The sequence below is a fragment of the Salvelinus alpinus genome, chromosome 6 (assembly GCF_045679555.1).
Source record: "Salvelinus alpinus chromosome 6, SLU_Salpinus.1, whole genome shotgun sequence".
NCBI lineage: Eukaryota > Metazoa > Chordata > Actinopteri > Salmoniformes > Salmonidae > Salvelinus > Salvelinus alpinus.
The window spans coordinates 41,644,549-41,659,907 of NC_092091.1; the positions used below are offsets into that span (position 1 = coordinate 41,644,549).

General features: G+C 41.1%; 1 protein-coding gene across 2 annotated transcripts in view; it reads right to left on the reverse strand.

The window, feature by feature from the left end:
• LOC139578714 (collagen alpha-1(XXIV) chain-like) overlaps positions 1 to 15,359 on the reverse strand; it is a 179,923-nt gene that overhangs the window by 116,283 nt on the left and 48,281 nt on the right. For both annotated transcript variants that reach the window (XR_011675599.1, XM_071406673.1), the window contains exons 6-7: positions 2,816 to 2,869; positions 1,862 to 1,915 (exon numbers count right to left, since the gene is read on the reverse strand). Coding sequence is in view for 1 of the 2 variants with exons in the window: in XM_071406673.1 (XP_071262774.1) it covers positions 1,862 to 1,915; positions 2,816 to 2,869 (108 nt within the window). In the remaining variant the exon portion in view is untranslated. The remainder of the gene's footprint in view (positions 1 to 1,861; positions 1,916 to 2,815; positions 2,870 to 15,359) is intronic.

Consider the following 15,359-nt stretch of genomic DNA (forward strand, 5'->3'; position numbering starts at 1 on the left):
CTACAGATATGTGAGATTTTGCCTTTAATCGATTGTGCTGTAGCAAGAAGGGACTCAATTTCATTCAGCTGAGCTCTAAACCTCCCCTTGGAAGTAAATGAGGAAATGACATGCCTAATTTGTAGATTTTTCTTTTTTTAATGGATCTTGCCACATTGAATTCACCTGAAAGGATTTCAGTATAGTGGTTTTCTGATGAAACAGGTCTGAAAAGGTCCGGATCCCTAGAGTATGCCAAAGATGAAAGTTGGCATCACTCAGGGCTTTTGGCAAGTCTGGGTTGCCTACTATAGGCGAGTGAGAACATATTTGGGAGGAAATGCCCAGGTATTTCTTACAGTCCCTCCACGCTAGTAGGGTGCTGTAAATCACAAAGGTTTTGGCTATGTTGCCCACTTCAGTAAAGTTATCAATGAATATAATTTATCTTAGAGGCAATGAACCACAGGATCGGGCTTCTATCTGAATCCACATTGAGTCTTGTCTGTTTGTGATCCATGTTAGCATGTTGCGGAGCTAAGCTTTTAACAAACAACAAATCCTTCTAACTGTAATGCAACGGAGTTTTTAGTTCCTTTAAAACCCCGCTGTTTTTATCTTCAACTTTAGAATTTGTCATTGACGGCCATAACAACAACAAATGTTGTTGCTAAAAGTAGGTTAGCGAACTCATATTTTGGGGGGACAGTAGAGCGAAACCTTTTTTAACCGGCCTGCGCTCCGTGTAGCTCCTCTCCTCCACCGTTTCCTAGGTTGTGACACGGGAACCTTCACACTCAATAAAAAGCCCACTCGGGGGTAAGGGGCTTAGCCTGAAGTCATTTCCTCTGAAAATACCTTCCCAGGGCACAGTTGATGGCCTGGGTATTAGGTTCAGCTACTGCAAACATTGGTCTCTGTCCTCCTGGGAGGCAAGGTAAAGGCCAACCTTTGGAGATCAGACCTGGGTGCAAATACTATTTGAAAACCTTCAAATATATTGAGCGTTTGCTTTAGCCTGCCTGGAGTTTTCTATTGGTTCCATGCAACAGGCAAGCTCTATCAAGCACAGCTACATTATTTGAAACGGTAGTATTTGAACCCAGGTCTGAGGGACAGACAGAGGAGGCCTAGCGGCTTAAAGTAGCAGTCCACAGCCAGCTGCTGCATGTGGAGACAGATAAGGGCTCTCATCTCTGAGACTAAACTGAGGAGAGTTGTGTGAGCTGTGCGTGCTGATGTATGAATTTAATTGGTTTCCTTCTCTGCTTCCTCTGTCTCCTCATGCCATTTTCTCTTTTGAAGAGGCATCGGATGGTGTGCCTGTCATCAGGGGCCATAACCTCCCTCAGAATGCCTTTACTCTTAAAGATTCAGGCAAGGAGTCCCGGAGCCCGGCCGCAGACGGGTCCCGGGGCGACGCACGCATGTGTGTGTGCATGCGTGCGCGTGTATCTGTATGCGTGTGTGTCCAGCCCTATGGAGCAACAGCAGGGTGGGCTGAGGTGGTTTAGGACTAGGAGTTCCCCGGCCCCTGTCTGAGAGACAGACCCTCTCTGTGTATGGGTAACATTATCCTGATTCCTGAACACAGCCAGGGCCCACTGGAGGCCTCTGCTTAAGGTGTGGCTAATACTTATGAAGCTTATACAGCGGGAACATCATGTGTGAGGCGAGCAGAAATAGCTCAGATTCAGAACAGAAGCTCATGCAGGGAACTCATTAAATGACAATCTGATAATCTAATTGGATCAGGATCAGTTCTCATCATTCATGCCTTCAAAGAGCCAATGGAATGACAGTTGCTTTAGATAATATGCTTACAGTATGTCACAGCCAGAGGTTAAAAAAAGCCCCGATGTTATAACCGTTAAATTCTTACCGTTGGACCTGCAAACCCATCTGGACCTGGAAGGCCTTGTGGACCTCTGTCACCCTGGAAACAAAAGGAGAAAACCATGACAACATTAGACTTGATCTATTAGCAATGAACTGTAACTATTAAGAGATATCAGATAAGGATAAGAAGGCAGATTAAATGAGACGAAACAGGGAGCTGCAGCTGGCAATGGTTAGAACACAGGCCAACAGAAATATCACTGACTGATAATAGGTAGCAACTGTGCCAAAGCTTTACAGAGAGACACTAAGATATCAGAAGATAAATATCAGAGGAGTACAGGATATGATTAGAGATGAAGAGAATGATACAAGGAAGTTGGCATGAATTGAGAGAGTGAGAGAGGAGAGGAGAGGAGGAAATACCGGTCAGAAAGAAGGGTTAGAAAACCTCTAAACGTGTAGTTGTGAAGTAAATGAAAAAGGCAACAGATGTTGCTAAAGTGAAGTTGAAAGATATGGGGCCAGAGTGGTTGAGTGAAGTATTCGTTTTTGAAGGGGAGAATAAGGAGAGGCAAGAGATTGAGAGCAGAAGACAGAAAGCAGACAGAGAAACCAGTAGCGAGGGATTGAGGGACAGTTAGATGTTGAGAGAGAAACAGAGAGAAACAGAGAGAGAAACAGAGAGAAACAGAGAGAGAAACAGAGAGAGAAACAGAGAGAGAAACAGAGAGAAACAGAGAGAAACAGAGAGAGAAACAGAGAGAGAAACAGAGAGAGAAACAGAGAGAGAAACAGAGAGAAACAGAGAGAGAAACAGAGAGAGAAACAGAGAGAGAAACAGAGAGAGAAACAGAGAGAGAAACAGAGAGAAACAGAGAGAAACAGAGAGAGAAACAGAGAGAAACAGAGAGAGAAACAGAGAGAAACAGAGAGAGAAAGCCATGCTGTCTATCTGTCTGCTGGCCAGACTAGACTAGGTCAGATCATTCTTTACCTTGTCTCCTGGCGGGGCCTGACCTGGGGACAGTCCTGGATCGCCCTTAGAGCCCTGACAGTGACACAGAGAGTTAGGGTAAGCACTTATTTATAGCAGCCAGAACCCCCTCCACTACATACAGGGGGGATCAAAGTGCAAAGGTAAAAAAAATCATCTGTGCTGCTCCTTACTGTGGCGAAGTTTGCCACCCGATTCAACAGTACCGTCTTTTCCAATAACAACAAAGTGATAGGCTCATTCACACAGGGTAAGAATACCGAACAAACTAAAGTCCTCAGTGAGTTCAGGGGTGATGTGTAGGGTGATGTGTGAGTGATCTGTGCTGTTCCTCCGTTAAGGTTGACATGGCTTTCTGCAAAGCGTCTTTCAAGTCTCAGCCAATGACTGGAGACCTGACTAAGTTATTGACAACTGTGATTGGTGGGGACGGGTCCTAAGCTTCTCTTGAGTTACAAAGCCACCCCACAGATGAGGAGATACAGACAGTGGAAACGTACACACACTAACAAAGGGACAAAATGCTACAAAAGAATGACTGCATTGTAGACACCTACTTTCCCCTTTTTAACCATACCATGTCATAGTAATTCAAGCTTATTCTATACCCTCCACTCAATGAAAGTCCAAACATTTCCCAGGCCATTGAGTACTGTTACTTCAGTACGCCTAAAAACATGAAATTACATACAATCCACATTTTCGGGGCCTGAGACAAATGTTAAGCCAGTGTTCTATTTACCCTCTTAACAGAAGTGTATGTTTAGACTCTGGGTCCTCCTGTCTGGTCAAGGGATACTCTGCCCGAGTACAGGTGACACCTCAGAGGCCTATACTACAATACCTATTCATCACTACTGATTACCTGCTCTCAACAGGTATTTCTCTCCGGGGGTTTGAGCATTACATTTCACTGGTTTTGACTGACAGCCCATTCAAGCATTCAGCTGTTAAGGGCAGGGAGGGGTGTGTGTGTGTGTGTGGGGGGTACCGCAGCAGAAGTTACTGGCAGTGAAACCTTGATTCCTTCTCTTCTTCTCTGTTTGAAGAATGTCAACAGTGCATGGCGTTCATTTAAAGCCTCTATCAGATCCCACTAGCCATTCGTCATAACATTTCATGCTGCGCTCAAACAACCGTCAACTGAAGCTTTTCAGCTTTCAGCAGGGACCTCAACCAGGGATCTCAGACAGACACAGGTCTGCTTGTTTTTTTATGTTCTCATCCCTCTGTTTCTTCCCTTCATCCCTTAGACTTCACAACACAATTTACAAACAAAGACAAAGAGTGCCTCTCTCTCCAACCCCGCCTCCAGTGTGGGTCTGAGGATGAGTCATTGTGTGTGTATGTGGTGTTAGCTATAGTGATTTAGGATGTTTCAAAATAACCCAATGGGGAAGCCTCAAGGGCCATCGCTGTCCTCCCATGGTGTCCACAACAGGGTCAAAGGGCACACCAGAACACATCCATCAATGTCTGAGCCCTCTTTCTGACAAATCAGAGAGAAAAACAGGACATTGCTGTCTCTGTGTGCGGTCCGGAAGCCCTTACGGAAAAACCACATGAATTTCACGTGATTTTATGTGAAGCTAATGTGATAACGTGTGACAACATGATCTCATGTGAAAACATGATCTCATGTGAAATAAATGTGACAACATGGGGATGCAAAATTTCCACATGTGCTAACATGAAACTACACGTGACAACATGTGAACATGTGAAAACATGATCTTTTGTAATACAGTGCATTCGGATGAGACTCGAAATTGAGCTCAGGTGCATCATGTTTCCATTGATCATCCTTGAGCTGTTTCTCCAACTTGATTGGAGTCCACTTGTGGTAAATTCAATTGATTGGACATGATTTGGAAAGGCACACACCTGTCTAGATAAGGTCCCACAGTTGACAGTGCATGTCAGAGGAAAAACCAAGCCATGAGGTTAAAGGAATGGACCGTAGAGCTCTGAGACAGGATTGTGTCGAGGCACAGATCTGGGGAAGGGTACCACGTTAGCTAGCCAGTAACTTATCCAGTATATGTTGACGTCATTTCAAAGGATTCCTTTTTGAAGGGAAGCTGTAGAAATCAGTAAGAAATAGCAGTTCTGTAACCAAATATTCATTCATTATAATGTTTTCAAGCATTACATAAGCTGGTATGATGGTGCATTGATATGTTATACAGTTTAAAGCCGTTATTTTTGTGTTTTTGCCCAAAGTTGAACTTTAATGCACTCCAGACCAAAAGGTTAAAAGTTCAAATCCCGAGAGCGTTAATGTCCCAGAGCACTGCTACTTTCTCGTTGGTGTAATCGCACAATTATTGACTTTATTCTGGGCAACTTTTAGCAGTAAAGTACACATCTGCAGTTAGCAAAAGAGTGCCATCTGCACTGATATTTTAGTTATCAATTAATCTGACCATTCCCTCATAGATTTCATTTACAGATTTTAGCAATTTGAGGGTTTTCTGTATAGGTGTCTAATGTTGGTGGGCCATATTATTCTGTTTCATTGTTACTCCTGAATAACTATGATAAATGTAAGAGTTTTTATTGAGTTTATTTTTAGCAAAGCTGAGATTCACTTTGAACTCAAAGTGTAAGAATACAGGGGAAATCAGTTATCAACACAGGCGTGGTCGTGTAGAAGGAAAAATCGGAATGCCGTAAACCAAGAGGTTGTGAGTTAAAATCCCAGGTGGCGACATGTTGAATAATAATTACTGTATAAATAAACAAACACACTGTAGTCATGTAAAGCACATTCGGAAAGTATTCAGACCCTTTGACTTTTTGCACATTTTGTTACGTTACAGCCATATTCTAAAATTGTAAAAAAAAAAAAAAAAACTCTACCCCATAATGACAAAACAAAAACAGGTTTTACATTTTTATGCAAATGTATTAAAAATAAAGAAACTGAACTATAACATTTACATAAGTATTCAGACCCTTTAGTCAGTACTTTGTTGAAGCACCTTTGAGAGCAATTACAGCCTCGAGTCTTTTTCGGTTTGGCGCCACAAGCTTGGCACACCTGTATTTGGGGAGTGTCTCCCATTCTTCTCTGCAGATCCTCTCAAGCTCTGTCAGGTAGGATGTGGAGCGTCACTGCACAGCTATTCCCAGATTTCTCCAGGGATTTTCAATTGGGTTCAAGTCCGGGCTCTGGCTGGGCCACTCAAGGACATTGGCTGTGTGCATAGGGTCGTTGACTTGTTGGTAGGTGAACCTTCGCCCCACTCTGAGATCCTGAGTGCTCTGGAGCAGGTTTTCATCAAGGATCTCTCTCTGTACTTTGCTCCATTCATCTTAATGTAACAATGTGGAAAAAGGGAAGGGGTCTGAATACTTTCCGAATGCAAATATGTCAATTGTAAACACTGTTAAAAGCACTGTGTATCATAACGACTAATTTTTGTTTTCACATGTGATGTGTAATGTTCCTAAACATTTTCACATGTGAAATTTCACATATTAATTGTTCCAATCATGTGGTTTTTCAGTAAGGGAGATTTACATAAAGTACAATTTTCAGTCCAACTATCCACAAACAACTGAAACCTACACTTATCCACTTAAAGAAATTTTCACATCAGAATGATAGTAAATTGACAAGGGGCAGCATAATGAAATTGTATAATGTTTTTGTTTACACTCCCAAATTGTGAATGGGTAGGGTTTGAATTGGAGCTTACCCACCAACTACAGGGGCGTCTGGTGCCAACTCCCAACCAACTCTCACCACAGACGAGGTTAGGTTAACGACCTGGCCACAGCCACCACACCACAGCCGTCTGCACAGCACAGCCCACATCCCACATCCCTGTCAGAGCTAGCTGAGTCTGAAAAACTCCAGCCGTTTTTATGGTTTATAAGACGACTCGTGATACAGATGAGAAAGGTGACGAGCCTACAATGTGGATGTATCCATCCACATTGATGGCCATCTTGAACGTCACACAAGAATAGCAATTTAAGCTATTAAAGTAATTAAATTGCTAATAAATAAGGAAATGATCTCAATTACCACATGTAAAACATTAAACGAGTCTCCCTCTCCCGTCTCTATATTCCCATTGAATAGGACAAGCACAATACAATTCCCATATGAGGCAAACCAACAGCAATAAACCCCTAACCATCAGGATTCCAGAGGTTTGGGAAAGGTTGCCTGGGAAGCAGGTGTGTTCTTCCACTTATACAGTTACACAATATTCTTGGAAAAATATTTCACAATAGTCATTTTCAGGTAAAGAACAAAACAATTACATACCCCCTACATGAAACAGTAAACCGTTTATGGCCGGAACCAGCACGAACCAGCACGAACCAGCACGAACCAGCGCGAACCAGCACGAATTCCTGTTCTTTCAATCATATTCATCTCTCTACTCCGCCTGTCTGCCTCCCTTTCGATCTGTCTTGACTTGAGCTATTGCTAGTGAAGTGCAACATTGTATCAAATCATCAACTGGGTCGGCCCAAAGCTGTTGCTAGCACACTTGCAACATTGCATCAACTATCCTATTCCAGGCTCTCAGAGTTTCCCATGCCAGTGAGCTCGGGACTGACAGCTGTTTTTCAGGACGTTTCCACTGAATATATGGGAACATCGGATCATGATAGTTTACTAATTCACACAGAGGCTTGGTGATTATCGAGGCCGTGACTGTTGGAAAGATTTTTCAAATACTGAGGAACTATAATTTGCAATGGATGTAAAAAAAAAAAAAAAAAAAGACTTTGTTTACAATGTCTGAGGCGAAGAAAAAAATTACTGAGAAGCTCAGCTTATTAGTGGTGGACGTGGTGAGATAACACAACCAGACATTGCCAAATGGGCACTTTCAGAGGAGGAACTTCTTGATGCAATTAAAGCATTTAAGTCTGGGAAAACTCCAGGGCTGGATGGCGAACCAGTTGAGGTACAACAAACCTTTTTTGATGTACTCAGAGGACCGTTATTAGCATGTTTTAACCACTCATATAAACATTTTTGATTATCAGATACTCAACAAGAAGGTCTGATTTCATTATCACTGAAACAGGACCCAAGTGGTAAATATAAAGATCCAGCCCATTGAAAAAAATGTGGAGGCCCCTTACACGTTGGTGTTGTGATGCAAAAATTTTAGCAAAATGCATAGCGCATAGAATTAAAAAGGTATTCTTGGATATTATACATCCTAACCAGACAGGTTTTTTACATGGACGATACATTGGAGATAATATAAGACAAGTACTGGAACACTATGAAAAATCTGGGAAACCAGGCCTGGCATTCATAGCTGACTTTGAAAAAGCTTTGATAAAGTACGACTGGAATTTATATGTAAATGCCTGGAATATTTCAGTTTTGGAGAATCTCTTATACAATTGGTCAAAGTTATGCATAGTAATCCAAGGTGAAAAATAGTAAATAATGGCTACTTCTCAAAGTATTAAACTGTTGAGAAGTAAAACAAGGTTGTCCACTATCGGCATGTCTATTTATTATGGCCATCGAAATGTCAGATCCAACAATAAATAAATATAATATTATTGTTCAACTCAAATATACTAATTACGGGAAAAAATGTGTATAATCTTTGTAAATTAGATCATAAATAAGACTGGTGGAGTTATGTCACACATGTGGCTAACAAAAATATATGGAAACGTCTGCTCTACCCCAAATTACACTACCGCAAAAGTGGAAGGGGGAGAAAGTAAGGAACTTGTCTGTCGGCCATGCATTAAAGACCAAAATTGGTTAAGGAAAATTGTGACCCAGTTTAATTTAAGTACCAAAAAATTGACAGCTGTGCCATATAGATGATAAAATTGTATGGATCAAAGCTGGTAGACAGGAAGCAAGTACAGGAAGTGAACATTTAATTAACAATGGACATGGAACAGGACAGCATCTGGACATGAATACATAACGACATTAATGCTGACACAGGGAACCAATGGAGGAACAGACCGATAGATGGGACAATCAACAGTGAAGGAGTCCAGTAAGCCCTGATACACGTAATGCTGGTGACAGGTGTGCGTAATGAAGGGCAGCCTGGCGGAGAGGGAGAGCGGGAAGAGATTTTTGATGTACCAATTTCATGGCACATGGTTTATGAACTGATACACAAAACTATGCCAGATTCAAAACTTAAGAGTTTTTCAATTTAAATTATTATACAAAAATCTTGCAACCATTAGAATGTTATATATGGGGATACACTATAAGCTTATGAAAATAAAGAGAGTCGCACACTCCATATATAAACACCCAGTCATTTATTGGGTAAATCACCTAATAAATTACTGGGAGTTTATACAGTTGAAGTCGGAAGTTTACATACACTTAGCTTGGAGTCATTAAAACTCATTTTTCAACCACTCCACAAACTTCTTGTTAACAAACTATAGTTTTGGCAATTCGGTTAGGACATCTACTCTGTGCATGACACAAGTAATTTTTCCAACAATTGTTTACAGACAGATTATTTCACTTATAATTCACTGTATCACAATTCCAGTGGGTCAGAAGTTTACATAGACTCAGTTGACTGTGCCTTTAAACAGCTTGGAAAATTTCAGAAAAAGATGGCATGGCTTTAGAAGATTCTGACAGGCTAATTGAAATCATTTGAGTCAATTGGAGGTGTACCTGTGTATGTATTTCAAGGCCTACCTTCAAACTCAGTACCTCTTTGCTAGACATCATGGGAAAATCTAAAGAAATCAGCCAAGACCTCAGAAAAAAAATTGTAGACCTCCGCAATTCTGGTTCATCCTTGGGAGCAATTTTCAAACGCCTGAAGCTACCACGTTCATCTGTACAAACAATAGTACGCAAGTATAAACACTACGGGACCACGCAGCCGTCATACCGCTCAGGAAGGCGACGTGTTCTGTCTCCTAGAGATGAACGTACTTTGGTGCGAAAAGTGCAAATCAATCCCAGAACAACAGCAAAGGACCTTGTGAAGATGCTGGAGGAAACGGGTACAAAATTATCTATATCCACAGTAAAACGAGTCCTATATCGACAAAACCCGAAAGGCCGCTCAGCAAGGAAGAAGGCACTGCTCCAAAACAGCCATAAAAAAGCCAGACTACGGTTTGCAACTGCACATTGGGACAAAGATCGTACTTTTTGGAGAATTGTCCTCTAGTCTGATGAAACAAAAACAGAACTGTTTGGCCATAATGACCATCGTTATGTTTGGAGGAAAAAGGGGGAGGCTTGCAAGCCAAAGAACACCATCCCAACCGTGAAGCACAATATCAATATCATAATGTGGGGGTGCTTTGCTGCAGGAGGGACTGGTGCACTTCACAAAATAGATGGCATTATGAGAATGGAAAATTATGTGGATATATTGAAGCAACATCTCAGACATCAGTCAGGAAGTTAAAGCTTGGTCGCAAATGGGTCTTCCCAATGGACAATGACCCCAAGCATACTTCCAAAGTTGTGGCAAAATGGCTTGAGGACAACAAAGCCAAGGTATTGGAGTGGCCATCACAAAGCCCTGACCTCAGAAAATGTGTGGGCAGAACTGAAAAAGAGTGTACGAGCAAGGAGGCCGACAAACCTGACTCCGTTACACCAGCTCTGTCAGGAGGAATGGGCCAAAATTCACCCAACTTATTGTGGGAAGCTTGTGGAAGGCTACCGGAAGAGTTTGACCCAAGTTAAACAATTTAAAGGCAATGCTACCAAATACTAATTGAGTGTATGTAAACTTCTTACCCACTGGGAATGTGATGAAAGAAATAAAAGCTGAAATAAATCATTCTCTCTACTATTATTCTGACATTTCACATTCTTAAAATAAAGTGGTGATCCTAACTGACCTTTGACAGGGAATACATACTAGGATTAAATGTCAGGAATTAGGAAAAACTGAGTTTAAATGTATTTGGCTAAGGTGTATGTAAACCTCCAATTTCAATTGTATATAGAGTGTGTGACTGTCTATTTTTTCATTAGTCAGCACCTCGACATAAAATGATTATCTCTGGGTGTGCTCCAGCCCATATATTTTCATTCAGATATATGGGGATACAACCATCCCAGCTCTGCAGATTTTGCTGTAATAGACAGATTTATTAAATCATTTGTTTTGGTAGTGTCCATATGTATTTTGTATTTGGTCGCAGGTTCAGGAATGGCTGAAACATTTACCTGAAGCTAACTCTGCAAATAGCACTGCTGGGTGATTTGAAAAGTCATAGTCAATCGAATATTTTTGCTAATTTACAATCTGTAGAACCTATGAGAATAGAAAGGTTCAGAACTTTTTTTGAAACAGCACTGTTGAAAAATATATGGCAAATAGCAGTGGTGTACTTTACTATTTATATTGTTTACAACTTTTACTTCACTACATTCCTAATTTAAAATCATGTACTTTAAACTCCATACATTTTTCCTGACACACAAAAGTACTCAATTGTAAATTATGACTGTGTTGGAGTGCCCATGGCTTCCATAAATAAATAAAAAACAAGAAAATGGTGCAGTCTGGTTTGCTTAATATAAGTAGATTTAATTGAAGTAGATTTTAGCAATTACATTTACTTAGACTTTTACTCAAGTAGTATTTTCCTGGTTGACTTTCACTTTTACTTGAGTCATTTTCTATGAAAGGTATCTTTACTTTTACTCAAGTATGACAATTGGGTACCTTTTGTTTCCAAAGAAAAAGACATATCTCAGACTTGCCAATAAAAATAAAAGATTAAGATGGGCAAAAGAACAGACACTGGACAGAGGAACTCTGCCAAGAAGGCCAGCATCCCTGAGTCGCCTCGTCACTGTTGATGTTGAGACTGGTGTTTTGCGGGTACTATTTAATGAAGCTGAGGCGTCTGTTTCTCAAACTAGACACTCTATTGTAATTGCCCTCTTGCTCAGATGTCCACCGGGGCCTCCCACTCCTCTTTCTATTCTGGTTAGAGCCAGTTTGCGCTGTTCTGTGAAGGGAGTAGTATACAGCGTTGTACAAGATCTTCAGTTTCTTACCAATTTCTCGCATGGATTAGCCTTCATTTCTCAGAACAAGAATAGACTGACGAGTTTCAGAAGAAAGTTCTATGTTTCTGGCCATTTTGAGCCTGTAAACGAACCCACAAATGCTGATGCTCCAGATAGTCAAACTAGTCAAAAGAAGGCCAGTTTTATTGCTTCTTTAATCAGAACAACAGTTTTCAGCTGTGCTGTTGCAAAAGGGTTTTCTAATGATCAATTAGCCTTTTAAAATGATAAACTTGGATTAGCTAACACAACGTGCCATTGGAACACAGGAGTGATGATTGCTGATAACGGGCCTCTGTACGCCTATGTAGATATTACATTTAAAAAATCTGCCATTTCCAGCTACAATTGTCATTTACAACATTAAATTGTAAATACACTGTATTTCTGATCAATTTTATGTTATTTTAATGGCCAAAAAAACAGCTTTTCTTTAAAAAACAAGGACATTTCTAAGTGACCCCAAACTTTTGAACGGTAGTGTAGACTGAGGGGTGAACTTAAAAGCCCTAACCCACAATCGCAGTCCTATTGAGCAATGATGCTTATCATCATTGCTCACACTGCAAGTTATGGGGGTATTAAATATGGTATGAAATTGGCCAGCTCTTTTAGGAGTTTACAGTATAATCACATACTGTATGTTTATAATCACATACTGTATGTTTCAGAACATACAGTATGAACATTTGATCTGGTGGGCCCCAACGTTGCCGTTTCTATTGAAATGGCTGTAAGATCTCCATGTCATAATATTCTCTGTCAGAATCACAACTCCTCTATCACTTTTCAGGAAAGAGGTTTTCTGAGAAGGTTCGGAGCACTTCGAATTCAGTGTAGACAGGGAATTTTCGACGGTAAGTTTTCTTCAACATATCAACGTCTTGCATATGCAGTCAATTCTCCACATTTAAATTTGATTTCAAAATATGGAAACTCTACATATCTGATCTACAATCAGAGGGTTCGGAATTGTTAGTACATTAGTTATCAACAGAGCCGGTACATCAAGCTGCCATCACTAAAACATAATCCAGAAAATATTGCCGATGTCAGCCTTTAATGCAATGCTATCACTGTTAGTATTCATGTTATATTTCTGCTCATCTAAGCCTCATTCGGAATGAGTGAACTTGAGCCAGTCAATTTAATGTTACTCGGGACCCACCAGTTCAGGACAGAGGTCAAGTCAACCCCTTGCATTAAAAGTCATCAGAGACTTCACATTACAGCAAGGTTATCTTATACTTTAGGGAAATACATGTGTATCCTTCTCTTTCAAGATGAAACTAATCAACACTCCTTCCTCCTCACCAACAGCAGGGTTTTTTACATGCATCCATTTAACCACCATCCCTTCTTTTCCCGTACCGCCCCTCCCCCTTAACTGCCTACTCAATCAAATGACAGACACAGGTATTTTCCCCTCGTCCATCAGCAAATAACAACCAATCAAAGGCCTCTGTCATGCCCACGGGGCACTTTCCACCCCAAAACTCTGCTGCTGCTATTCACCACGGCAATAGCTGGGAAAAGTAACCTTTATTTACCTAGACAAGTCAGTTAAGAACAAATTCTTATTTCAATGACGGCCTACCCCAGCCAAACCCGGACGACGCTGGGCCAATTGTGCGCCGCCCTATGGGACTCCCAATCACGGCCAGATGTGATGCAGCCTGGATTCAAACCAGGGACTGTAGTGACACCTCTTGCACTGAGATGCAGTGCCTTAGACAGCTGCGCCACTCGGGAGCCCGAGAAGAGTCTATCCCTTCCAAAGACACGTTGATCTGAGCACCAAAGAGATATATGTTTTTATCTCAATATTAGGCACCTACCACCCACTCTGTGGCAGAGTAATGTTGCTTACCATTCATTTAAAATGCCAACCACAATGAAAAAATATTAAATGAAGTACTATTCCTCAGAAGTTAAGCTTCCCACAATGTACCAGCTTAACACTTCTGTACGTATACAACATCAGTTTGGTATACACTGTTACAATTAAGTGCTTTGTAACACCAAAACTAGTGGCAACTGAGCTGCGACCAATGCGTAGGAGACAACCTTAACTTTACTAGAGCATTGAAACACATCGTCCTGAGATGGTGTGTAGGTACTTGTACTCCTTACATGGTGTGTTGTAACGTCATTTAGTCAAGTGTTACGCAACACCTTGCCAGGGACTGGGAGCACTAATGGAAAAGGTTGAAAACACAAGTATGATGTTTAGAGTTCTGTTTAGTGCCGAAATAGATGCCTTCTCCTTTGGTGTCGTTTCCTCTAAAACTACTGTGGTGTTTCAAATCCTGTCTATTGCAAAATGAGATTCTTCTGGAGTACTTTAATGTTGAACATTGATTTATGTATCTGATCATTTGCCAGTTTAATCCATTTTGGCAGGCATTGTTGAGCACAGTAGTAACTAGAGGTTTTACTGCAAGCATTGCAGGACTCTGTATTTGCCTCTATCATTAAAAGTTGGATATGTGGGAATGGGTTGTCTCATCACTGATGTAATTTTGCCTGAAGATTTCGATATTTGTTCACCATTACACCACTTGGTACAACAAGCTGCTTAATACGAATATAAAAGTATACTTGTCTTTCTTCAAACATGCATATAACACTGTGCAAAATGTTTGAATTACCCACAATCCTCTAAAAACAGAGCCACGTGGCAAGATGGGAAGTGGGATTCAATTACAGCTTCCGCCTGTCCCACCTTTGACATGCACCGAAAACCCCCAAAAGTGTTTTGACAACACTTTCTTGAAAACACGAATATTCAGATTGAAAAACCACTTTGGGTCTTTTAGAGTACTTGTATTGTTTTAAAACACTGTCTGTGTATCATAACACTTACATTGGGTTTACATTCCACCACCAGATCTCAGGTTAGGTGCACCACTTTCCATGGTTTCATTACACAATCATGGTGTTTTGAGTCTTTCTATTTTTACAGTGTAGAGGAAAGGGCAGAGTTGGGACATCCGTCTTTCCTGTGTCACTGCACTAACCACTTGATGCCCTAGTGTAAACATCCCCGGACACAAAATAGTAGCTATTAAGATGAAGATCACTGAAGGTATTTGTAAGGAGTGCATTTCCCAAGTGGCTAGTTGGCATCAACTATCTTTACTAAAACCACTGCTAACATTTTGCCGGCAAACTTTGGTTTCGAATTACAACGTTCTGGCATGTCTGCCTCGTGATTTGTTGGGAGCGTTCTGTCTGTAGTCTTCTGTCTGAAGAGGACCCTCCCCAGAACAATTGTTGTCCCTTTTTTGAAGTTGCCATGATAATCTGTAATTAATCCCAGACCTAGTGCTGTTGCTGCCCTAGGTCTGGGATTTCCGAGACTAGTTAGGTACTGCTTCCCTCCCACTAGGATTAGACCTTACCCTTTTCTGGAGCAAAGGAGTCTGGGAGTCAGAGAATGACATTGAACATTACAGCCAGGGCCCTGTCAATAAAACTGGTCCTGGCTGACCCCTGGGGGCCTCCACA